Source organism: Panthera tigris, chromosome D3 (genome assembly GCF_018350195.1).
Source record: "Panthera tigris isolate Pti1 chromosome D3, P.tigris_Pti1_mat1.1, whole genome shotgun sequence".
In the NCBI taxonomy this organism is placed as follows: domain Eukaryota; kingdom Metazoa; phylum Chordata; class Mammalia; order Carnivora; family Felidae; genus Panthera; species Panthera tigris.
This window is the reverse complement of record NC_056671.1, coordinates 41,229,972-41,255,769: the sequence shown is the minus strand read 5'-3', so window position 1 is coordinate 41,255,769 and position 25,798 is coordinate 41,229,972. Positions and strand designations below refer to the sequence as shown.

At 37.7% G+C, this 25,798-nt stretch overlaps 1 protein-coding gene across 2 annotated transcripts in view; it reads left to right on the top strand.

Annotated features, from left to right (window-relative positions):
- The window catches only part of NDC80 (NDC80 kinetochore complex component), a 62,432-nt gene that overhangs the window by 29,696 nt on the left and 6,938 nt on the right, over positions 1 to 25,798 (top strand). For both annotated transcript variants that reach the window (XM_042962725.1, XM_007089497.3), the window contains 5 exons: positions 152 to 304; positions 2,609 to 2,698; positions 16,187 to 16,279; positions 17,519 to 17,649; positions 19,909 to 20,011. In XM_042962725.1, the coding sequence (XP_042818659.1) occupies positions 152 to 304; positions 2,609 to 2,698; positions 16,187 to 16,279; positions 17,519 to 17,649; positions 19,909 to 20,011 (570 nt within the window). The remainder of the gene's footprint in view (positions 1 to 151; positions 305 to 2,608; positions 2,699 to 16,186; positions 16,280 to 17,518; positions 17,650 to 19,908; positions 20,012 to 25,798) is intronic.

Sequence of the window (25,798 nt, the reverse complement as noted above, 5' to 3'; positions counted from 1 at the left end):
ATTGTGAATAATATCTTTCATTCTTATATACCAAATTACAAAACTAAAAAAAATACGTATAATTTTTGTGTAAAATTGCAGATGCCAGTTGAAAACCATATGGAATAGGACTATTTGGTTTACTTTATCATTTATTTTGGTGTTCTTACAGATTGAAACACAATTATCTGAGTATCACAAGTTGGCCAGAAAATTAAAACTTATTCCTAAGGGTGCTGAAAATTCCAAAGGTTATGACTTTGAAATTAAGTTTAATCCTGAAGCTGGTGCCAACTGCCTTGTCAAATACAGAGCTCAAGTTTATGTAAGTAATCATGAGATTAATTAATTAATCTTCAAAAGATTTTTAAATGATATGATTGATGTTTATTTATTTGAGTTTAAACATCAGCCTGTTCATGACTGAGGTCAGAGCATGGAAATAAAACACTAAAACCTTTTATCTTCCATCTTTTTGATAGTTAGAAATCTATTATACTTTTCTCTTTGAATTACAAAGCCTTTTCTTCCTCTCTACCTACTTTATCAATTCAACTATCCGATAGAAACTTTGATTACATTTAAAATACACACCAGGATTATAAAGAGAAAAATTACCTGACTCTTAATCTTAAATTGATACTTGTCCCAGTAGAGACAGATATAAATAAATAATTGCTATATATGTACTTTATTAGAAATGTTTACAAGATATGGTATTGATCAATTCTTACCAGAATTAAAGAGAAAGAAAAGTTTCTACAGAAATGGTGAACCTGGAATGAAGTCTTAAAAGATGAGGTATTTATTGGGATGGTCTGTGGGAAAGAGTTTCAGGTACAAGGACACACATGAAGGCATGAAATATAACAGGACATTAAGTAACACCAGTAGTCAATAATGAAAAGTGTGCACCTAATTTTTAAATATGTCCAAGGATGTAATTTGGAGAAGAAAATTTTTAAATCGTTCTATTGCAACTTCTTAGTTATTCACAGATATTAGTATTTTAGTAGCCCCCACAGAAATGTCAACTTTCAAAATACTTAGTTTTCGAATAAAGAATATCAGAGTATAAAGCTATGCATTTTTCCCTTGAGAATCATTCATTCAATACATTATTTATTGAGTACATATTAAGTTCCATACCAGCTAGGTGCTAGAGATGAAACACCCAGAAAGATACAGTTCCTACTTTCCCAATGATCACAGTTTATTTGGTGAACAGACTGTGATTAAATAAAGTCAGACTCATTTTCAATAGAAAAAATCCACCCAGTAAACATTTAATCTTTTACTGAATTGTTTCTCAAGCAATAGCTGGGTAGGCAGGTAGACAGACACTGGTGCAAGAAAATAAAACCTACATCAAATCAGTATAGGAAGGATTACCCAATACAAAAAGAATGCATATTCTTGGAAAAGGGGAAAGTTTTTCTGTGATCTTTGGACATAGTTTTACATAATAATAGAACAATAGAAATAGAAATAGCATCCAGAAGGTGCAACCCAACCGTCACAAATAATATTTGGAGAAAAGTTCTTAGATTAAAAAGGCATTGCATCTTTCAAAGAAAAAGAGCAGCCAAAATTAAAACTCCGCAATTAATAACTTCAAAAGACCTACTAAAAACATAGTAACATAAAATTTTCTTTTGGTGATGAAGATGATTTGGAACAAGAGGCGGTGTGATTACACAACATTGTACTAAATGCCACTAAACTATACACTTTAAAAGAAGTAGTTTTATATTAAATTCATTTTAACTTAATGATTTCAGTTTAACCATTTTAAAGTGAGTTTGACCTCAATTAAAACATAGTAATGGCAAACTATTCGAACAGAGGACGAACATAAGGAATGCAAGCAGATTATGAGCTTCAAGACTGGTGAACATGTGGGGAAGTAGGGAGAGTGGCACACCCAGAGGGCATGGAAGCTCTGCATCCCTTTCCGAGTACCTTACGCTCTGCATCTCTCCCATCTGGCTGTTCCTGACTTTTATCATTACTTAAATAAACTGGTAAACATCTGCTTATTCTGGACACCCATCTTGCTTTTTTTCATGGAACAACCTCCCCTGGTTATCTCTCTGCAGTTGTATTTCAAGATCTTCCCAGTTCTTTTTGCAGCCTCAGACTCCTCCATGTGTAACTTATTCAGTCATTCCCTGCTGGCGGATATTTGCTGTGTTTCAAGTCTTTTCTATTACAGTGGAGTTCCAATGAATAGCAAAAAGAAGAAATACAAGCAGATAATTGTGAAACTAAGCAGTTGAAAAGGATTAAGAGAAAAATACAAATTGTTTTCAAGAAAGATAGTGCATTAAAATAAGTATACTTATAAAATGTTTAAATAATAGCAGTGTATCTCCAGAATGGATAAAGCAAATCTAAAATATTCCAGGTATTGAAAAGCAAAAGCAAGTTGCATTCTACAGTTAGAAAAATTACATTGAAAATTAGTTTTATTGTCTTATTTCTGATGTATTAATTTAGTTTAAAAATATCATAACTTCACTTTTTTTCCTCCAAAATTGGCTCCTTCTATTGCAATGTGTAGATGCCTCATGAGAAATTTTGTAATTACATATATCATATGGATCTCCTAATCCTATGTCTTTTGTAGGTGCCACTTAAGGAACTATTGAACCAAACTGAAGAAGAAATTAATAAAGCTCTAAATAAAAAAATGAGCTTAGAGGATACTTTAGAACAAGTAAGTAACAAAACAGTTATTAAAAGCAAAAGTAAGGGGCGCCTGGGTGGCTCAGTCGGTTAAGCAATGACTTTGGCTCAGGACATGATCTCGCGGTCTGTGGGTTCGAGCCCCACGTCAGGTTCTGTGCTGACAGCTCAGAGCCTGGAGCCTGCTTCGGATTCTGCGTCTTCCTCTCTCTGTTCCTCCCCTGCTCATTCTCTGTCTCTCTCTGTCTCTCAAAAATAAACGTTAAAAAAAATTTTTTTTTAATAAAAAAAATAAAAGCAAAAGTAAGATATTTAACACTTAAATGTGATTTGTAATTTTTAATTGTTAAGGAATGAACTTTTAATAAGATATTATAGAAAATGAGAGTTGGGTATACCCTTGACTTGGAAACATTTGAAGTAATTTTTTAAATAACTTAAACATTCTAGGCTTTACATATCATTGATGAAGTGATACGAAACTGAATAAATTTCCCTTGACTTTAAATGGAGAATTTCCTCCTTCAACTTGAAATAATTTAATATCCTTTTTTTTTTAAGTTTTATTTTTATTTAAGTAATCTCATACCCAGTGTAGAGCTCAAACTCACAACCCCAGATCAAGAGTCGCATGCTCTTCCAACTAAGCCGGATGGGCACCCCTTAATATCCCTTTTTGTGCTAAAAGGAATTTGACATGGCTCCCTTAAAAGTAGATATATATCATTTGGGGCTAGAGGCTAAGTAGCTATGATAAATTAAGAGATTTTTATTTACCAAATTTTTCACTCCGCACCATGAAATTCAGGGGAACTCAAATGCCTATAAAAGTCTATTTCCAAAAACAAGTTTCAGAAAGTTCCTTCTTCTAAGATACTTGAAACATGATATGACCAATATCTCTCAGAGAGAACAGTACTATCGATTTGGTAATCTTTAAATATTGTTATACTTGATTAAGAAAAGTTAAGAAGCTACTTCTCAACTGCAAACAAAAGGTATTGTTTATGTGACACCAAATAATTGAAGGAAAACCCCAGTTAATTCATATCTTCAAGAACTATTGTGGCATTTCAAGTACAAAATCCTATCTTTACCAGGAATAGAAATTTTTTTTTTCTCATCTGGAAATAAAACCTATGCATTAAACGAATAATTATGCAAGTAACCCACGTTTTTTACATGTTAACAAATTGTATCAAGATTTACTTTGTATTAGAAAGAATTTCCAATCAAAAAAATAGTAAACTTTGTAACATTAGATAAGTGGGCAGTTTCATGATACTATTGTTATTATAATTTGGGGTTTCTGTAACATCACACATTGGAAAGAAGGAATTGGGACTGCTTTAACAGGTACTCCACAGATGTGACTGTTATTCAAGATGAAGTCTTCCCTTAGCTTCCTTCAGTTTGATTTCTCTCTTCTGTTGGAATGGGCACTAAACCTATAGATTTTCAAACTGAATTGAAACTTTTTAAAACTTTTTTTAATGTTTATTTATTTTGAGAGAGAGAGAACAGGGGAGGTGCAAAGAGAGAGCATTCCAGGCAGGCTGTCAGCACAGAGCCCAGCACAGGACTCGAACCCACAAACCACAAGATCATGACCCAAGCTGAACCAAGAGTTGGACGGTCAACTGACTGAGCCACCTAGGCACCCCAGACTTGAAACTTTTTAAGGGCTATAAGCAGGAAATTTGGGGGGGTGAACAAAATGGGGATTATAAGATGTGTACTATAGGCTAGGCCCAATATTAATATTCCAAAGGTAAATATAACAAGTTTATATAAAATGTAAACTACCATTTGGAGAAAAAGACTGACCTGCGGTTATGCTAATCAGATTTGCATTTTTGCAAAACCCCTTTGGGCATAGAAAAAAATGACTTGTGGGGAAGCAACTAAAATTGTTAAGAGGTTAAACCAAAGTACGAATAGAAGGAAGTGGACAGGTTTAGGAAATGTTGAGGTAGAACCCAAGCATTTTTGATGGACTTTTAAAGCTAAGAGAGAAAGAAGCACTGACAGTGGCTTCCATTTTCCCGGTGCGGGTAACCCTGCAGAGAAAAAAATGAGTGCATGTGACCAGGAGAGTACTAGAGATGTTGAGCTTACTGTTTACAGAAAATAGACCTCCAAAAGGAAGCTGAAACAATAGATTCAGAACATAGGGGAGAGATCAAGTCTAAAAATACACATTTCAGGGTCTTTACCATATACATGATACTTTGAAGCTAGATGTGAGTGATATTTCTTAGAATATGTAGAGGAAAGTGGCAGAGGATTAAATCTTGAGAAATAGCACCACTTAAGCAATTCAAGGAAGGAGATTATGGGGAAAACTCTTAGAAGTGGACAAAATAGTTGGAGATCACTGGAAGAGAAAATGCTATAAAAGCCAAAAGCCAAAGTAGGGAAGACTTTCAAGAAAGTCCTGATTTTAACTAAACTACTTATTGTAGTGTTAGTTCGTTCTCTCTCTCTCTCTCTCTCTCTCTCTCTCTCTCTCTCTCCCCCCCTCCCCCCTCCCCCCCTCCCCCCTCCCTCCTCCCTTCCCCCCCCATATCATATACACCTTACACTTATACAATGGTATATATACATTATATCAAAACTAGGGGAAAAAAGAAATGATTAGTAATATCATATGCTTCAGAAACTGAAGATTAAACTATTTCTTAAATTTGACAATTTAACCAAATTAAGATGGCATAAGATAAAATAGCTATTTGACATAGTAATGACTAAACGTAAATTAATGAATTAAAATAATTAAACAAATGTTAAAATTTCAACTGGGTAAATTTGAAGATCTAATTGACTTTACTCAGCAATTCATGAATTGGGCAGTATTCCATTTAACAATTAGAAACTCTAAAGGACTACAGAAAGGAAAACAATTTTTAATACAGGACAAGGAAGTCACACACATACACACAAAACGATCATTTCAGGCAAGATTTCACCTCCCTTTGAAAGACAAAAGGGTCTTATGAGGTGGATTACCTCAGTGGTGCTAACCAGAAACTCCAGACTGACCTGTTAAGATTATATTCCTGGGGAAGGTTGAAATTGCAGTTAGGTTGAATATTAAGCTCTGGTTTGGTGACATGGGCCCAGCACAAGTAACTCCATTTTGAACTGGTAGTTTCCTTTAGTTTTCCCCTTTTGATCACGCTATCACCTTGATTGAGAGATACGATCGCAATTTAAGGCATCAGCACCACTTGCAGCTTTTGTTGTTCCTTTGTGTGATATCCATGACCTAAGTCATGACATTTGTGCTTAATCTCTGTGACAGTCACAGGTCTCAGTTCTAGGTTCATATTCCTTAAGTCTGTCATTCTTTTCACTTTTCTGATCTAGTCCTAGGAAGATCATTTGCTTGATAGTTCAAGGCTGCAAACATACACTTAAAGTTTTTGAGAGAATACAACATAGTAGGAGATTTTTATGATTATAACAAATAAGTCCAATGTTTGGACTGTACTTTCCAACCATGGTCCCCAAGACCCAAACCAATCAAAATCAAGTAAGTCAAAGAAAGACCCCACTAAAGGAGTCATCTTTTTAAACCAAGTGGCTTACTCAGTGATCTTATATAACTGAGTTTCAGTTTCCCCAGAAATGTTAGTCCAGGTGCAACAGGTAGTGTTGGCCATAGCACAAACACCTCCCTGGTCAGTTAAAAGATAACCAAGGGCTGTCCTGTTACCAAGAACAACTTTGGCCAGAGTCAAAGGAAGCTAATTTTGAGTCATGAATGCCTCCTACAAAATCCCTCTGACTTGACAGTTTAAATTTAGGGAGTTGACCAGTGAGGTATCTCAGTATGGGCAGTTAGAGGCACAGTTAAATAACCTAAGAGGCATTATCCAATTATATGTTAGCCATTTAGGCCTTCATAGTCCCAGGGGGGATGATAACCACCACAGACAAAGAAAAACCCTGTTGGGGCACAAATCATTCCCATTAAGGAAGTCCTGTTAATGGATTAAATCACAAGGATTGCTGCATTTACCTATACACACCAAGGGTCAGTTAGGTTTTGTCCTAGCCTGAAATAAAAAGTTGTTCCAAATACCCCCTTAGCAATGGCCTGGGAGATACAGATGATGGCTTTATCTTTCCAGACCAGTGCCAAAGTAAAGGAAGAGAATAGAAGATGGCATGTTTAAAGTACGAAGTCTTGATCCAGTGTCTTGAGAAGAAGCAGTCTACCTTGCTGTCAGCTATTTCTCTTCTTGGTCAATTTGATTGGGAAGTCTCCATCATTTGCACAGGACTAGATGTCAGGCAGAGCCTTCTTCAGCTGTGAGATATGTATTTAGGGTTCAAGTCCCTGAAATCTTGCTGCCATCTGGGTAGTAAGGAGGTAGTAATAGTCCCTTTCAAGGAGATTCAAGGCAGTCTTGGTTCTTAATGTTCCAAATCAGAAGTCAGGGGAGAAAAATGGAAACATTAATTTGGACAGTTATAGCCAGATATTTGAAGAAATTAGAAGAATCCAGGACCTAGTCCAATCTATTGGTATGTAACAGAACCTCAGAGACAACAGGATTAGAATTTAATATCTACACAGGTTCAAACATAATTTTTCTCTCTACAATTACCCCCATTTTACCAAAGATAACCACAATAAAACTAATTTATATGCATTAGACTTGGCCTGATTAATTACATAAGAATAGCAAGAAAAGTGATTGACCATATAAGCTCTTTTTAAAATTACTTTGCTGGAAACTTGTAAGCAAGGTGTACCAGATTGATTTTTGCAAGGGGCTTTATTGACTCCCTTAAAGTCAACCTTAGTTCCTTAAGAGTGTCCAGTCATATATGAGTCTATGCAAACCTCTCTCAAATATGAAAATCCAATCAAAGCCTTGATAATATACCCAATATTTCCAATTGTGTGTCTTATTACAAGGAGACATGTTGTTAATGAACTTATACAAATAACTAACTGTATTATCATGAAAAGAATACTCAAAAGAGTTTCCAAAATCTGAACCAGGTAGAAAAAGTAAATGTTTCATCATTGCTTATAAAGATATACTTTAGGAGTGTCGGGGTGGCTCAGTCTTGGTTAAACATCTGACTCTTGATCTTGGCTCAAGTCATGATCTCATGGTTTGTGGGATGGAGCCCTGCATTGGGCTCTGTGCCGACAAGCGCAAAGCCTACTTGGGATTCTCTCTCCCTCTCTCTCTCTGCCTCTCCCCCACCCAGATACATAAACTTTAAACATATATATATATACACAAATTGTTGTAATATATATATTGTAAATATATATATTTACAAATTGTTGTAAATCCTACATATCTTAAGACAAAGGTGTCCTTAAATCTGGAAAAGCAAAACATTATACAACAGCATTTCAAACAACAAATCATAAAAAGTTATGATCATCCTCCTCAGTTCATTCAGTTCCATGTTACTAATTCTTATTATACTTGAATCCAGTTTACTGTTAGTTTTGGAAATTCTTACCCAGTTCAGTTTTATGATCATAAAGTTATCAGAAATCTGTACTTGTCAAAAGCCCTTTCCTTACATCTCCTTGAAGATGAAGTATTTTTGCAGGAAACTATTGCAGAGTATCAGGGTAAAACAATAACAGTCTGTGAATGACAAAAGACTTGTAAAAATGTCCATTGTTGAAATCTGATTAAAGTTCACTGTAATGGAATTGACAAGGAAAGTTGGTTATTTCAGTAACATGGAATATTTTAAGATAATAAGTGGAATTATGACTGATAACACTATACCAAGATATATTAGACTTTGGGGATTTAGTACAACTTCTAGAAAACTTATATATTTACATAAATACAATAGAAAGAAAGCTTAGTCTTCTTACTTGACCAATACTTCCCACATAATTTAACATATCAAATAAGCCTAATTAGTTTAGCATCTCTTCTTTTTCTGGAGAGATAACAAGTCTTTTGGGAGGTTCTAGAAGCCCTCCAGAAAATCTCAAAGTTAGTTTGAGGTTGAAAAGTTAGTTCGCTTTGGAGAAGTTTGTAGGAATATGAAGAGGTTTTAAGATACTTTGTCAAATAAGATCATAGGTCACTGTGAAACAATACTTAGTTATCCGTTTAACTATGGTGACAAAGACTTCACAGACAAATACAGAAAGTAAAATAGTTATAAGTAAAACTTAGCTCTTCTAATAAAGAATGCTCAGCTTTCTTAAGTAATCAAAGACCTGATAAAAACAACACAGGAAATTATTTTAAGAAAACAAAATCTTTGCTTTCTAGGCAGATTACTTTAAAAGTTAAGAAAAAAGTTTGCTTAAATTTCCAAATAAGAGTGGACCAGTAATCTGAGAAAACTTTGCTCTATTAACAGAAAGAAAACCACATTCTAAGTTTGTACTAGCTTATTTTTTATATTAAAACTCTTTTACTTAATTAAATTTATTCTTTTTTTTTTTTTTTTTTAATGTTTATTTGAGAGAGAGAGAACAGGGGAGGGGCAGAGAGGGGGGGAAGAGAATCCCAAGTCCCTGATCCGGGGCTCAGACTCACAAACCGTGAGATCATGAGCTGAGCCAAAATCAAGATTTCGACACTTAACCGACTGAGCCACACAACAGCCCCTAAATTCATTCTAATCAGCCAACCCTGACCACACATAGAATGTGTTTCCCTTATTATTTCTAGCAATTTCAGTTACACATAGTAGAATTTTTAACCCTCGGAAACTTTTAATTTCTGGTGAAATCTAAGTAAGAAATTATAAATTGTCTTTTCCATTACCATTATATGAATTAGCAGACTAATAAATACTTTTTTATGACTTTAAGAAACATGTGCTTTCTCACAGAAGATTTGTCAGAGCAGCATAACACATGTTTACTAGTAGACCCACATACCTTTATAGTTCCTCTGTAAAAGGAAGTAAAAAGTGGATAAACCGATATTCAGTAATTAATGTTTCAGTATTTTATCTTACTTGGAAATAATATGAATAGTGAATGAATTTAACGCAACTCATCGTTTAACTTAAACCTAGCAAAACTTTAAAGTTCCAGGTTAAAAAAAAAAGATTTGGGAAAACTATTTAAAAATTCACCTAAAAACTTTTTATCTAATTTACATCCATTTAATATACTTGTTCTTTACTGTGTTTATTTTTTAACATTTTTAAAGTTTATTTATTTATTTGGAGAGAGAGAGAGATGCAGAATGCCAAGCAGGCTCTGTGCTGAGGCTCTAACTCACAAATCAAATGATTATGACCTGATTGAGATCAAGAGTCAGATGCTTAACTGACTGAGCCACCCAGGTGCCCCTTTACTATGTTTAGTTTACCCACCAAAAGTTTATTAGACAAAGTCACCCATCAGCCCAAGCTAATTTTTCTTGCTGACAAATTTTGTAACAGATAACATTAATTCATTTGATTGATAAGCCCAGGTGGAATAAGACTTGTATGTAAGGATTTTATTCAATGTTGATATCTCTTAAGGAAGGTTTATTTTAATTAAATCAACAAAGTTAAGCTAACTTAAGCACTTATGTGATATGCATTCAGAAAGCATTTGGGTTAGGGGTGGCTGGGTGGCCCAGTCGGTTAAGCATCTGACTCTTAGGTTTTGCTCAGGTTACAATCTCACAGTTCATGAGTTCCAGCCCTGCATCAGGCTCTGTGCTGACAGTGCGGAGCCTGCCTGGGATTCTCTCTCTCCCTCTCTCTTTGCCCCTCCTCTGCTCTATCAAAATAAAAAACTTAAAAAAAAAAAAAAAAAAAAGAAAGAAAGAAAGAAAGCATTTGGGTTAGTTTCTATTATATTTTAACAATTTTTATGAATACTTTAAGCACTTATTTAAGTCCAGTTAAATAGAGCTTTTTTACAGACTAATTTTAGTAAGACCGTTCAGAGGCAGAAAATACCACACATCTATAACACACATATAATAGACACACATAAACATGTAAACAGAGACCTTATAACTTGTGTTTTTCATTTTTTTCTTGATAAAAATTACCTTCCTGAAGTTGTACTTTAACATGTACATCTCAAAGGCACCAGGAAAGAATACAAGTTACAAGTCATTTAAGATAAATAGGGGAGGTTTGGGGATTGTTTAAAATAAAAATAGATGAATTTTGTATTGTCTCTAGGGCTGCATTTCTAGTTTTGTAAAGAAGTGAGTAAATTTAAAGATCTAATTGGCTTTGTTCAACAGTTCATGAATCAGGCAGCATCCCATTTAGCAAACAGAAAAGAGCTTCAAAGGACTATAGAAAGGAAAGTTTTTAAAGGCAGGACAAGGAAGTCATAAACCAAAAAAAGAGGATTATTTCAGGAAAAGTCACCTCCCCTTGAGGAACAAAATGGTCTTAGTAGGCAGATTACTACCTCAGTGGTGCTAACAAATTCCAGACTTGACCTGTTAAGATTACATCCCTGGGGAAGGTTGAAACAGCAATTAGATCTGGAGAAACAAAAACATAGTTATGAAGGAACTTGTCTATTCTTTTTTTTTTTTTTTTTCCTTTTTAAAGTTTATTTATTTTGAGAGAGGGAGAGCATACAAGCAGGGAGGGACAGACAGAGAGAATCCCACTCAGGCTCCGTTCTCACAGCAGGACTCAGTCTCATGAACCTTGAGATCATGACCTAAGCCAAAACCAAGAGTTGAACATTTAACCTACTTAGCCACTCAGGTGCCCCGGAGCTTGCTGTTCTTGATTACTGGTTGCATTCTTATTCTGTAGGCACCAGATACCATTGAAGATTTTTAAGAGAAAGCAGAACACCTGTGTATTTTTTTTTAATGTTTCTTTTATTTTTGAGAGAGAGGGAGGGAGACACAGAATTGGAAGCAGGCTCCAGGTTCTGAGCTGTCAGCACAGAGCCCAATGCAGGGCTCAAATGCGTCAACCATAAGATCATGACCTGAGCCAAAGTCAGACGCTTAACCAACTGAGCCACCCAAGTGCCCCAACACCTGTGTATTTTAGTAAGCCCACGATGTTGGCATTTTGAAGACTCAGTTAGAGGTACATGAAACTAGAGACACACAGTTAAGAGACCTAACAGTATCCTGAGTGATAAGTAAAGCCTCAAACCAAGGCTATTGCAGTGACAATGGAAAAAAGAAATATAAAGATTGAGACTATGTAATTTAGTGGTCTATTTGGATGTGAAGGTTAAGGAAGAAAGAAATTAAGAATGCAGGTGTCCACCTTTGGTATATGCTGTTAGAGGAAAAGAAAAATTAGCCATGACACTTAATGGTGGTAAGGTAGACTTTATTCAAGGGGGAGCTATTACAAAGAAGTTTTATAGTAGGTGAGAAACATTAGGCTTATCTCCAAGTACAACTGAAAGAAAAACTGGGAATTAATAACCAAGGAGTAGTGTGCAGATCAGTGGATAAAAATTTACTGAGGGAAATGCTAGGGGTAAGGGAGGATTCTGTCTAAACCGACCTAATAGGGTTTATACTGAAGGCAGGTCAAGGTGATCAGATATCAACTGGGAGATGTTGGAGAATGAGGAACCTGATTAGATATCGAGGTTAGGGATTCTGATTAAACTGTCTTAGCATGATTCTTGCTAAATCTGAACAATATAGAGGACAAACACAAGCCAGAAAGAGAGGTCAGGGGCACCTGGGTGGCACAGTCATTTAGGTGTCTGACTTTAGCTCAGGTCATGATCTTGCAGTTTGTGAGTTCAAGCCCCTGTCGAGCTTTGTGCTGACAGCTCAGAACCCGAAGCCTGCTTCAGATTCTGTATCTCCCTCTCTCTCTCTCTCTGTCTCTCTCTCTCTCTCTGCCCATCCCCACTCATGCTCTGTGTCTCTCAAAAATAAATAAATATTTAAAAAAAGAAAGAAGAGTTCAGGAGAGCATGAATGGTTTGGTCAAGAAGAGGATCTTTCAGTGGTGATATTCTAGAACGTTGATAAAGAATACAAGAGAAGGGTATAGAAGAATTTCAGGCTGGGGTATGCTGAGTTTCAGGTCTCTAGGACATCAAAGTGGAGAATGCCCTGTAGGAAGTTGAAGTTTGGACATAGTTGTAAATAAGTATCTCTTAGCATGTAGTAATTAAAGCCAGGAGATCTTTCAGGTGTGAAAATGAGAGAGAGACAGAAAGAGAGAGAAAGAGAGCTCTCACAAGTGAATAGATAAGAATACAGCAAAGATCAGAATCCTGGGAGAACATCCACTACCAAAGTACAAGCAGAGAAAGAGAAATCATAAGGAAGAATTAGAAGGACCTCTCAAAACTTAAAAGAGAAAACTAGGAGCTTCCATGGTCATAGAAACCAAGGAAGGGAATTTCAGGAGGGAGTGATCAGCAACTACAAATGTTAGATAGATATCTAATAAGATTAAGTCTGAAAGGTGTTCATTGACTTTAGTAATTGAGATGTTACTGGTGATATCTGCAAAAGCAACTTCGTGAAGCAGAGGAGCCAGAAAGCATATTATTATAGACTGAAGTTTAATGGTAGTAGAGGAAGATGCTGTAGAATATGAATAGTCTACACTCTCTGAACTACCACAAATTAGACTATCACAAAAGTTTGAGTCTGAGGAAAGAAAATGGAATCATAGGAAGTGGTGTATGGAAAAGGTTTTCATTTTTGTTCAGTGGGGTTTTTTGGTGGGGGAGGGAGTTGTTTGGTTTTAAAGATGAGTGCGTTCAGGGGCGCCTGGGTGGCTCAGTCGGTTGGGCATCCAACTTGGGCCCAGGTCATGATCTTGCAGTTGGTGGGTTCGAGCCCCGCGTCAGGCTCTGTGCTGACAACTCAGAGCCTGGAGTCTGCTTCAAATTCTCTGTCTCCTCCTCTCTCTGCCCCTCCCATGCTCATGCTCTGTCTTGCTCTGTCTTTCAATAATAAATAAACATTAAAAAAATTGTTTTTAAGATGAGTGCATTCAAGGGAAAGATAGTAAAGTTTAAAAAATTATGATCAAAAAGGATTGATGGGTTTGAATATGGTTCATGAAGAACTTTGAAGGCTTGGGGTCCAGAAAAGAGCTAAATGTGTTGCTTATCTTGATGAGTAAAATGGGTGTCCTGCATCCTGAAACTGACTGGAAGGAAGAAGGAAAGGTCTCAAACAAATATTTTGGTTGGGTTGACTGAAGGCAAGAAGTGATGGAATTCTATTCTAGTGGCTTCTGTCTTCTCAATGACAGAAGAAAAAAAATCATCTAATTAAAGTAACTAATGATATCTTTTTTGCTTATAAACTGCTGGACAGATGCTTATTGAATGAATGAGTGAATGAATGAATGAATGAATGAAAAAATACTAGAAGAAGTATGCCAAATATTAATAGTGGTTCTTTGGGATTGTAGTATTATTGGTAATTGTTATTTTCTTTAAGCTTTTCCTTATTTGCCACCATGGAAATGTATATTTTTGTAACTGGAGAGGGGAATGTTCAATTGATGAAACGTTAATAAAGCTTACATGGAAGGTAGAAGCTGCTCAGAGATAAGTAAACATGATTTTGACCAAACATGACAGCCTAGTGGAAGTCTGGTTATTTGGGTGTCCATTGGTCTTTTTGCAGGCAAACTTAATGCAACAACTTGTTTAATTTAGTAGTTATTTCAGAAATAACATGTCTTTAGACTGGAAGTTTATAGTGTCAAGGCCAAGGGCAAATTGTCCCAAGATGTGTCATTTGGCATGCAGCTTATTTAGAGCTGAATACATTCAAGGCCTAAAAGACTCAGAAACTTTGATCTCCATCCCCTAACTGCCTAAAAGAATTTAAAGGATCTGCTCCCAGAAGACAGCTATCACCACAGATAACTACAGTATAATATAAACTGGGGGTGGTAGACAGGGAGGAACTTAGCAAAGTCCCTTTGTTAAAATTCCTTTCTGTGTCCCATTGTGTCTGTGTGGCCCAGCAAACATTTGTTCAACAAACATTTACTCTTTTCATCTTCCCATGAATTGCTGTCCATTTCTTGAAGTCCCAGGCCCCTACCCTTATCCTTAGTTCAGGATAACACTCATACATCATTTTGCCTGTCTTTAGAATCTCATATCTTTGTGGATTCCCCATACATACGAAATTAAATTTGATTCTCTCCTGTTAATCGGTCTCATGTCAGTTTAATTCTTAGATCAGCCAAAAGAATTTTAATGGCAGAGAAAATTTTTTCCTGCCCAACAGTAGCTTCAGTAACTCCATCCTTTAAAATAACTTGAAAGTCAGGTGGTATAGAAAAGTCCTTGGAGTTAGTAGAACATGTAGTTTGGAGTTCGGGGCATATGCTGGTTGCATGATCCTAAGCGAATAGCATTTATTCTAGCCAATTCTTCTCATTTGTAAAATAGGAAAAGAATATTCCTTATTCTTTGATAATTGAATGTGAAGTATATGCAAGTTTTTTTAATAAATATGTAGTCATTTTACCATCCTATCTTTTACCAAATAACAATTGCTTCATTAAATTTTTCCCAAATATGTATATAAACATAATTTTTTTATAACTTCATATATGTGTTGAATCGTTCTTTTAAGGAAGGATCCAGCAGGGCGCCTGGGTGGTGCAGTCAGTTGAGGGTCCGACTCTTGGTTTTGACTCAGGTCATGATCTCATAGTTCGTGAGTTCGAGCCTCACGTCAGGCTCTGCACTGATGGCTTGGAGCCTGCTTTGGATTCTGTCTGTCCTCTCTGCCCCTCCCCAGCTTGTGCTCGCTCACTCTCTCACTCTCTCTCAAAAATAAATAAACTTTAAAAAAATATATCCAGCTTATTTATACATTTTGATATATTCTGTTTCCTGCAAGAAATACCTTCTTGGTCTAGCTGGAAAACGTTCCGTATTAATTACTGGTATCACCTGGTATTAGCACTTGTTGACAGGAATTGAACTTTGGAAACACTTTTTTTTCTTTAGTTTTGGTTTCAACAGATCTTAAAGCTCAAAGTTGAATAAGACTAAATGTGGTTACTTTATTACTTTTTCGAAGGAAGCACTGACTAATAACCAGTTAGCAAACATCCAATGAAATCACTATTCATACTTCTCTTTTCTCCTAGAAAGTAAACAAATGGGAAACTAGATAGCTAACAAAATAGATCAAGTCTAAGTAAAGCTAGACTTCAAAACTAGAGGGCAAAAACAACTTATATGTACTAATAAATTAATATTAAAATGTTAAGAGTATATGTAATATGTATAATGTTGTTACAGTATAGAGCTTAAAGACACTCCCACAGCTACTAGTGGAAGAAGTTATTGGTATCATTATTTTACTGGGAATTAAGCCACATTTTTTATTCCTAACCAATGCCACTCTGCATTTAAGTATTATATGTTAAAAAACATAAGTTTTTTTGTTGTTGTTTGAAATTCCTCTTTGGAGAATAATAAATTTGGGGTATAAATGATAGGTGAGAATAACATGGTTCAGTTAGTAGACTTGATAATATGAAAGTTCTATAACTTATTAAGATGTTTTTGATGTATGGATGTGATTTCTCAACCAAACTTTTTTTCCCCAAGTTAAATACAATGATAACAGAAAGCAGGAGAGGTGTAAGAACTCTGAAAGAAGAAGTTCAAAAGCTGGATGATCTTTACCAACAAAAAGTTAAGGTAAGAACTTTGTCATAGTCTATATAGGTGAGCCAAACTATGTCATAATATTCACGTGTTCTGACATCTAACTGAATCTCTAAGCCATATCCTATAACTTGTGTTTTAGTCTCATCTTCCAAAGTTTATTTTAAAGAGTTATTTTGTTCTTTTAAAGGATTTTTTTCTGGAATTGGGCTGTTATATCCTAGAACATGTTTACTGTCTAATTAATATTTTAGACTTGCTTATAAGATTCTGCATGCTTGTAAGACCAAAACATGTTTTAAAAATAATCTCTTCTACCTTTTATAGAGATTTAGTGTTAAGTACTCCTAAAGCATAAACCTCCAGTAAGGCCTGTGTATGTGGGATAGCCTGTAAAGAGTCATTGCAAACTGACTATCTTGGCCAAATTTCAAAGACCATTTGTATGAAATCTAGAATGTGGGTTCATTTCCCACCGCCTCTAATTCATCCCCTTTCTGGCCAGCATTTTACTTAGGGAAGCACTCATATGACTGTTCATTACCACCTATCCAATTTAGGTGAAAATTTTAGTCATACCAATATTATTTACTTGGTTACACCAAAAAAGTAGCAGGAATTAAAAACTTATCTCTTGGCTTTGTACTGTATTATGTTTAGGGACTATACATTTTGTTAGGCAGGGTAAAATTTTTAGAAAATATGCCACGGTAATGTGATCTACATGTGAAATATGAGGCAATTGGTAATCATTTGTATTTTTTCATATGTTCTCCATGACAGTACCTCAGTTTATTCTCTTAAAGCACTTCAGTGAAAGGCTCTCATATTTCATTTTGAGAAACCTAAGAATTGATGACCCTGAGCTCCTTTGCCTGTGCATAATTAATACATTTGTGAAATAAAAGTAGTATGAAAGTGACCCACATTTTTGCCTATATAAAAGGCCTTTTTGATGATCATAGGAAAAATTCAAATCAGTATCATAAGATTTCCTATAGTACATACTTGAAAATACTGCTGAGTGAATTCTATACAGTCCTGTTGAGAAGGTCACATTTAGATTGCATTTAGGTTGACACTATAAAATTCCCAACGGAGCATTTTAAAGTCTCTTACATGTACAATAGTACACATTCTGAGAATACAAATGGTGATGCAACCTGATTTTTTTCAATGCTTCACATATATATGGTACGTGGAGCATACATAGTATATGGAGTATATAGAACTTGAGTATCACAAACCACAAGGGTGGCTTTATCTTGATAGGAAGCTGAAGAAGAGGACAAAAAATGTGCCAATGAGCTGGAGTCCTTGGAGAAGCACAAGCACCTGCTGGAGAGTGCTGTTAACGAGGGCCTCAGTGAAGCTATGAATGAATTAGATGCTATTCAGCGAGAGTAAGTTTATGTCACCAAGATTTATAATGTGTATTTTCAGGTTAATTATTTAACTTTTTACTAGATCTTCATTTATTTGCTTTGATTTATATTATAGAGCTATTTGGGGGAGAAGGAGTAATGAACAGTACTTACATGAAAGCAGCTTATAACTTGCGATACTGTCCCTAAACAAATATATTCTGCAACTATTATAAAAAATCATTCCTTTTTAAATGTTTTTATTTATTTATTTTGAGAGAACACATGCGTGCAAGCAGGGGAGGGGCAAAGAGAGAGGGGGAGAGAATCCCAAGCAGGCTGCATGCTGTCAGCACAGAGCCTGATGAAGGACTCCATCCCATGAATAGTGAGATCATGACCTGAGCCGAAACCAGGAGTCAGATGCATAACAAGACTGAGCCACCCAGGTGCCCCAGGAATCATTTATTTTTAGATCTAATTAATAAATAACTTTTAAACCCTGAAAACAACATAAAATTTTAAATCAATTTAAATACTTTGGCTATTTGTTAGTATTTTTAAGATATGTATACTTTCTAGAGATCACATGTATTATATAGTAAACTATATACTATAAATCATACAATCGTTCTATAACACAACTCGTGTCCTCATAATAGGCACCACAAAATCATGCAATAAAAAATCAGGATTTATAGGAAAATGGGGATTAGGGCACAACACTCAAAATCTCTGTCAGTGACACACAAACAAAAGATAGGAACCTAACAAAAATGTTAGCACAATTGTACACATTGTAAATGGTTAAGAAATACATAAATGCTATGATAAATATGACACTTTATCTTAAAAAGACTTGAAGTTTGCCTATGGAAATGAGCATTCAAAAGGTTGCAGCTTGTAAATTATTGAGATGGGGTGGAAGGAGGATTACCTAAAATCAGATGGAAAGTTTTTTTTTAATGTTTTTATTTATTTTTGAGAGAGAGTGAGTACAAGCTGGGGATGGATAGAGAGGCAGACAGAGGATCTGAAGCAGGCTCTGCACTGACAGACCCAGTGTGGGGCTTGAACTCACAAACCATGACCTGAGCTAAAGTCGGACACTTAACCAACTGATCTACCCAGGTGCCCCTCAGATGGAAATATTTAACACCAGATGTGGATGCATGTGGCTCATCACACAATGCAATGAACTGACAGAGCTGGTACACACACACATTTGTGGGCTAATGTGTTTTGTGTATTCCTTTGCATCTGGATTCAGCTGAGTACAGCTTTCTACGTTCACTTAGTGTTTCTCAAGAAGGTAAAGCATATAGGAATGCCTGGCTGCCTCCGTTGGAAGAGCATGCAACTCTTAATCTCAGGACTGTGCGTTTGAGCCCCACGTTGGGTGTAGAGAGTATAAAAATAAATAAATAAACTTAAAAAAAAAAAAAAGGAAGGAAGGAAATGGCATAAGCAAATACAAATTTTGCATTATGCTCAAATTGCTACATAATATATCAGTCCAGTTGGAACAAATACATATTTCCAAACAAGCAGCATAACTGTATATATTATGTTACATTTCTTAGAAGTTCTTCATTATCAAATTACACACTGTCAAGTTTTCTCTCTTGGTTTCCCTTATTTTAAACCTTACATAGGAAAAGTTTTAGCCACATTTTTTATTAACAGTAACTAAAATAGCGACATCCCTTTTTGAAAGAATATTCTGCCTTTCTGTATATAATTCTCTCGTGCAACCTATGTAAAATCAACATACCGAATAGGTAATCCATATGCTCTTTTTTCTAAAGTTTCAATAAAGGGGCCCTCAACTAAAAAAATTTCACTTTTAGGTTAGAAGTACAACCCTTCAGAAAATCATACCTCTTCATTTGCTTATTTGTAGTTTAGGGATAAAAAACTCAGCTGAAGTGTTTTTTGGCTTGCAGTTTTTGTTTTTAATTTGAATTTGCATGCCTAAAGGTAAGATTCCCACTCCCCCATTCAAATGTATTTAATGCCTTGCCCCTGAAAGCACTTAAGTTTACAGTCTTTTTGGAGATTCAATTAAGACCATTTGCTCCCAGGTTTTATATGTTAAAGCATGAGGTTTTGGTGCTGTATTGTTTTGTTGCTTGCAAAGGATCTTTGAAAATGTTTTTTGGTTTCAATGGTTGAGAAGCAAACAGCACATATACAATCACAACGTGGTCTTATTGAATGTGAAAAGAAGTGAGCTAACTAGGACTGATACATTAAGTTTTTTCCTAAGCAACACAAACAAGACTGTTTATTCTACAGATACCAACTAGTTGTGCAGACCACAACTGAAGAAAGACGAAAAGTGGGAAATAACTTGCAGCGTCTTTTAGAGATGGTTGCTACACATGTAGGGTCTGTAGAGGTAAGTGTATGAAGGTCTCTCCTACATGCTAAGAAAGCTTTTTAAAACGATATTTCCGTTTTGCTTCTACAGATACAAATGATAAATTGCACTTCTATGGAAAATATGTTCTAGTGAAAATTTATCAGAAGAATCTTGTTTAGTGGTATGGTAAGGGGACATCTGTGCATTTCATAAAGTAATCTGTTTTTTTCACATAAACAGCATATAATGATATTTATTATATCATGATGTGCCAAGCCACATTCTGCATACAGAAAACATACCAACACACTTTAGAATCCACTAAAATGAAAGAACATGTGTTATGACAAATATTTTTCCTCTCTGTTAATTTCATGTAGAGTACTTATAAAATATTGAATAGAGTACTTAGGAAACATGAAGCATAGCTTGAAAGTTCAACAATAACACTATTCCTCCAATCTGCTGTACGGAGTCCAAAAGCCAAGGCAAATGCTAAACTTTAAAATTCCTGGGTAGTTTTTTAGATGGCAATATATTTCCAATTGTGAATGGATTAAGAGGAAAAAAACTCATTATATCACATTGACAGTCTTCCATTTATTGAAAACAGAACATATGGTATTGTTACAGCAAATACGTGACACCCAGAAAGAGACAAGTGACACACACTTGGAAAATCAGAAAAGACTGTTTATTTTGCACCAGTGCTAGCCCTGCAGAGTCACCTGCAAAGGCTGAGCCCTGGTGCTGGCCTTCTTTCATGCCTGGCTAGCTTCTAGGCACTTGGAAACATTCTATTGGCTGCACCGTGCGGTGGGGTACTATCGGTTGTACTACACGGGCAGCTGGCTGATGCAACTGAGGCAAGCAAGATTACAGAAGCCAAAAGCATGCAAGGGGAGTATCCAGCCTCAGACATCTGGCTGGCCCCTTTTTTATCTGCTCTTGCCCTCATTCCTTCTCATTACCCCCTCTTGATTCTCAGGCTTCTGTAGCCTTAGAGAAAATCAGTTTGTGGGGACCAGGGAACCCCTTGCTGTCACAGGAGGAGGGGCAAAAACCATTCTGGCTTCTTCCTGCTGAACAGGGGCGTCAAAGGGAGGGGTGTGATAGGTAGGGTTCTTCATCCAATGGGAAGTAATGACAGCTATAATGGTCCAACTGGAGCATCATCTGGAGTTTATAGCTTCTAGGCCAGAGGAAACAAACCTGGTTAGCATGTTCAGAATATAAGGACCAAACAGGAGGGCTATGAAAACCATTAGGAGAAGACCAGCTAAAGGGAGGATCCAGGATGCCCAGTTCCATATGTTGCTCCAAGAGTTCCATGAGTCTGCTGATTCTTGCCTCCATGTGATGATCCACTCCCTTAGTTGTTGGGCCATATCTCTCACTATCCCTGATTGGTTAACATAGAAGCAGCATTACTCATTTAGGAAGAGACACTGTCCTCCTTTTTCAGAAGTTAACAGGTCTAGCCCTCTCCTGTCTTATAAGACTACTGCTGCTAAGGAGTCTACTTGATCCTGTAAAACCACGAGACATTTGGCCACTCATTCTATGTCATCCATTAGGTCCTTGGATAATTTATGATAATAAGTGGTTGAGGAGTTAATAGGGTAACATTTACAGTTGCCTGTGTGATTGGAGTAGCTGCTTAAAGGGGCGGGGGGCCTGTGGAAAGCAGAGCCATCAGGCTCTGGCCAGACTGGGATTGGTATCATTGAGGAGGCGATGAGTTGTACTCAACATCTGGTGCAGACAAGGATCTAAATCAGGTGGTCTGCCCAATTCAAGTCTAGGCAAAGGCCAATAGGTTGGGTTAGCGGTGACCCAACAGGCATGGAGAACATCAGAGCAGATTGGATCAGGCAGCCCCCAATAGCGTCTTATTTTTATTTTTCCCATCCAGTAAGTTCTCCCATTCCTGTTAAGGTAGTGATCCTCCTGGTATTATAACATCTGTCTGGCAGGTGGGGATAAACAATGGCACAGAGGCATGGTATTATCTCATCTTTTATGGCCAGAGGAGCAAGAGAAGGAATGGGAATAAGGAAGGGAATATGAGCAGAGGAAGAGATAGTGGAGTAATAGGGCAACTGGGCCTGTAATGTAGGGCTTTCCCTCATGGAGGCAAAAGACAGCAGAAGATCCTTTGACACATCCCTCCAGTCAGGGAGGAAGGTTCCAAGAGTGGCAGTGGTAAGTGGAACAAGTACACGGTTGGTAAGTGGAGAAGATTCCTTTTGAGCATGTTAGGAACAGGTATATGTGCAACAGGGATAGGAGACAAGGCTGATTCAGCATTGGAGAGAATGATTCCATCCTGAGGTAGGAGACAGTTATAAAGGCAGAGAACAAACATGCAGAGAAAGACATCAATCACAACTCAGATCATATACAGCTAAGGAGAATAAGGCATCCTGACACTAATAAGTAGAGGGAGGCTAACAAGGGTTTGTGACTGAGGTGCCAACCTGCAGGAATAACTTGTGTCGGCCCCTACAGCAAAGAGTATAACAACAAGTATGGAAAGAGAAATAGGGATGACAATGAAATTTGAGAGAACGAGTTGCTGTAATTCATTTAGGTCACTTCATGATTTCCTTAAGCTTCTGGTTATAGAGTGTTCTCAGGTGTTGGCTGCAGGCTGCTTATCGTCTGCCATTTTCTTAAGGGTGATCTGTAGAGGACTTTTCTGGTTAGCAGTTACTTTCCATTCCAAGTGGTTATCAGGTGACAGATGGGCTGCCTCTACTCGTGAACGGTGGATCCAGGCAGTTAGTCCTGCAACCTTGAGGGCTATGGGCATGGTTAGCACAACTAAATAGGGTCCCTTCCAGGTAGGTTTCATTGGTTCCCTTTGCCGATCTTTTATCCAAACCTGATCCCCAGGTTTTTGAGGGTGTACAGTTATTCCTAGGGAAATGGGTATCTTGTCTGTCACCCATCTATGTATCTCAAATATAGTTTTCCCTAATCCTTTTCGTTGTTTTTGTATTTCCAAATTCCCTAGCTCTGTCAAGTCTCCCCTGAATTTGACTAGTAGGAGGGGTCTTCTGTATAGGATCTCAAAAGGGGAGAATCCTATTTTTGTCTGTGGTGTACAGCATATTCAGAGAACTAGGGGTAGTATATCTGGCCAGGGCAAGTTAGTTTCCTGACATAGTTTGGCCATGGCTAATTAAGGGTCTGGTTCACACATTCCACTTTCCCTGAACTCTGGGGCCGGTAGGCTGCATGTAAGTTCCATTGGATACCTAGGGTTTTGGACTTGTTGCAGCACCTTGGGCACAAAGGTTGGGCCGTTGTCTGAGCCTATGGTTAACGGCATTCCATGTCTGGGAATGATACCCCTTAGCAGAGCATTAGTGGCTTCTCTTGCTTTTTCGGTGCGTGTGGGGTAGGCCTCAACCCAACCTGAAAATGTGCAGATGAATACCAGAAGAAATTTATATCCTCCACTGGGTCTTATTTTGGTAAAGTCCACCTCCAAATCTTCAAAGGATGCTTGACCACAGCATTAGATTCCCATGAGCCCATTAAGGCCTTATTTAGCGTTATTTTGAGCACAGAGGGGCAGTGTTGAGAGATCGAGGTACAGAGGGATGGGAGTCGAGCAATTACATAGTAACAGCTCAGTAAGATTTCAAGGGCGGTTTTTCCTAGGCGGGTGAGCTCATGCTTTTGGGAGAGCCACCTGGTGGGCTAGCTGTTCCCATATATATACTCTTTGGTCTAGAAGTACCCACCATCTTTCTTTTGTCTGGCTTCCCTTTTCCTGTTGTGCCCATTTTGTTTCTTGGATTGTGTACCTTGGAGAAGTTGGCAGTTCCAGGACCAGCATGATTTTCGAAGGTGTTGTTTGTTCTCCTGCTGCTTGTTTAGCTGCAACGTCTGCCCATCAGTTACCTTCTGCCACTGAGTCTTTTTCTCTTTCGTGTCCCTTGCAGTGAATGACTGCTACTTCCCTTAGTTCCCAGACTGCACTTAATATTTTCAGGATTTCTTCACGATTTTTTATTTCTTTTCCTCCTGCAGTCAAAAGTCCTCTCCTTGTAGAGAGCCCCATGTATATGTAAAGTGGCAAAGGCATAGCACAAGTCAGTGTGTATGTTGACCCATTTGTCTTTACTGGGTTCTAGTGTTCTCATTGGGGCCCACAGCTGCTCTTTGGGCTGACCACCCTTGTGGAAGGGCCTTTGCTTCTATGACCTCAAAATCAGAGATTACTGCATAACCGGCATGTCTTTTGCCTTCATTCATGAAGCTGCTGCCATCAGTGTACAGGATGAGGTCAGGATTTTGTAAGGGCCTGTCTGATAGTTCGGGGTCAGCTAGAATATACTTCATCAAGTACCTCTAAACAATCTTGCTCTGGGGGCCCCACCGCTGCCAGCAAGAAAGTGACAGGGTTTAGAGTTTTTACGGCTTCCAGTCTTATTCATGGGTCTTCCTATAGTAGTCCCTGATATTGTGTCATCCCAGCATGAGTTAGCAAGTGTTGCCCTCTGGCATTCATCATGGTAATAACAGAATGGGGAACCTTAATGTTTAGGTTTTGTCCCAACATGAGTTTATCTGCTGCCTTGATTAAAAGTGTGGTGGCTACCAGGGCCCTCAAACAGGGTGGCCATCCTACTGCAACTGAGTCAGTCTGCTCTGAAAGGTATGCCACTGGTCTTTGCCAAGGTCCAACAAAATTCCTGGGTGAGAACCCCCAGGGCTACCCCATTGCTTTCATGTACGAACAGGTTGAAGTCTCGTGGTACATCTGGGAGTCCCAAGGCTGGTGCCTCTGTAAGTTTTGTTTTTATGGTCTTGAATACCTCTTCTTGATTAGGGTCCCAAAAAAGGGGTGCCCTTTCTTCCCCCCCTTTAGTGCTTCATATAGAGGTCTAGCCAACTCCGAGAACCCTGGGATCTATATTCAACAGAATCCTGCTGCTCCCAGGAACTCTCGGATCTGCCCACGGGTAGTGGGAACTAGAATGGCACAGACTGCCTGTTTCCTTTTGGCTCCCACCATCCATTTACCTTGGGTAATTTTGAAGCCCAAATACTTAACTTCCTGTTGACAGATTCGTGCCTTTTTCTTTGATACCCAGTATCCCGCCTCTGATAGTAGCCTGAGTAGGGCCCTGGTTCCTCCCAGCTTTTGGTTTGCATGCAACTGGCTAGCAGGAAATTGTCCATTTATTTATTGGAGGAGTCCCATCCCGGAAACCTGGCTAAGTCAGATGGCAGCGCCCCACAAGTTTGGTGAATTTTTGAATCCTTATGGCAGCCTAGTCCAAATGAATTGTTCCTGTGCCCCTGTGGTAGGGTTTTCCCATTCAAAGGCAAATAGGAGTTGACAATTAGGCCTTAGCTAGAGACAGAAGAAGATGTCCTTTAAATCCAGACATGTGAGCCATCCTGCCTCAGAGGGTATGAGTCCTAGTGGAGTGTATGGGTTAGGCAACCCTGAATGCAGTGTGATGACTGCTTCATTAATTGCTCTTAGGTCCTGTACAGGGCGGTAATCATTTGTCCCAGGCTTTTTCACAGGCAGCAGAGGAGTATTCCATGGGGACTGACATCATTTTAGAAGTCCCCATTTGAGTACACTGTCCAAGTGTGTCTTGATTCCCAGGTGTGCCACCCGTGGGACCATATATTGGTGTATTTTGACTGGTTGAGTCTCTGGCTTTAGGTCAGTTAATATTAGGGGGTGTTTTTTTTGCCAGACCATGGTGGTTTCCTTCTGCCCAAACTGAAGGGAATTCAGCTTCTAGCTTGGGGGCCGCAGTTGGCTCACTAGGAGGGGAAGTGTATAAT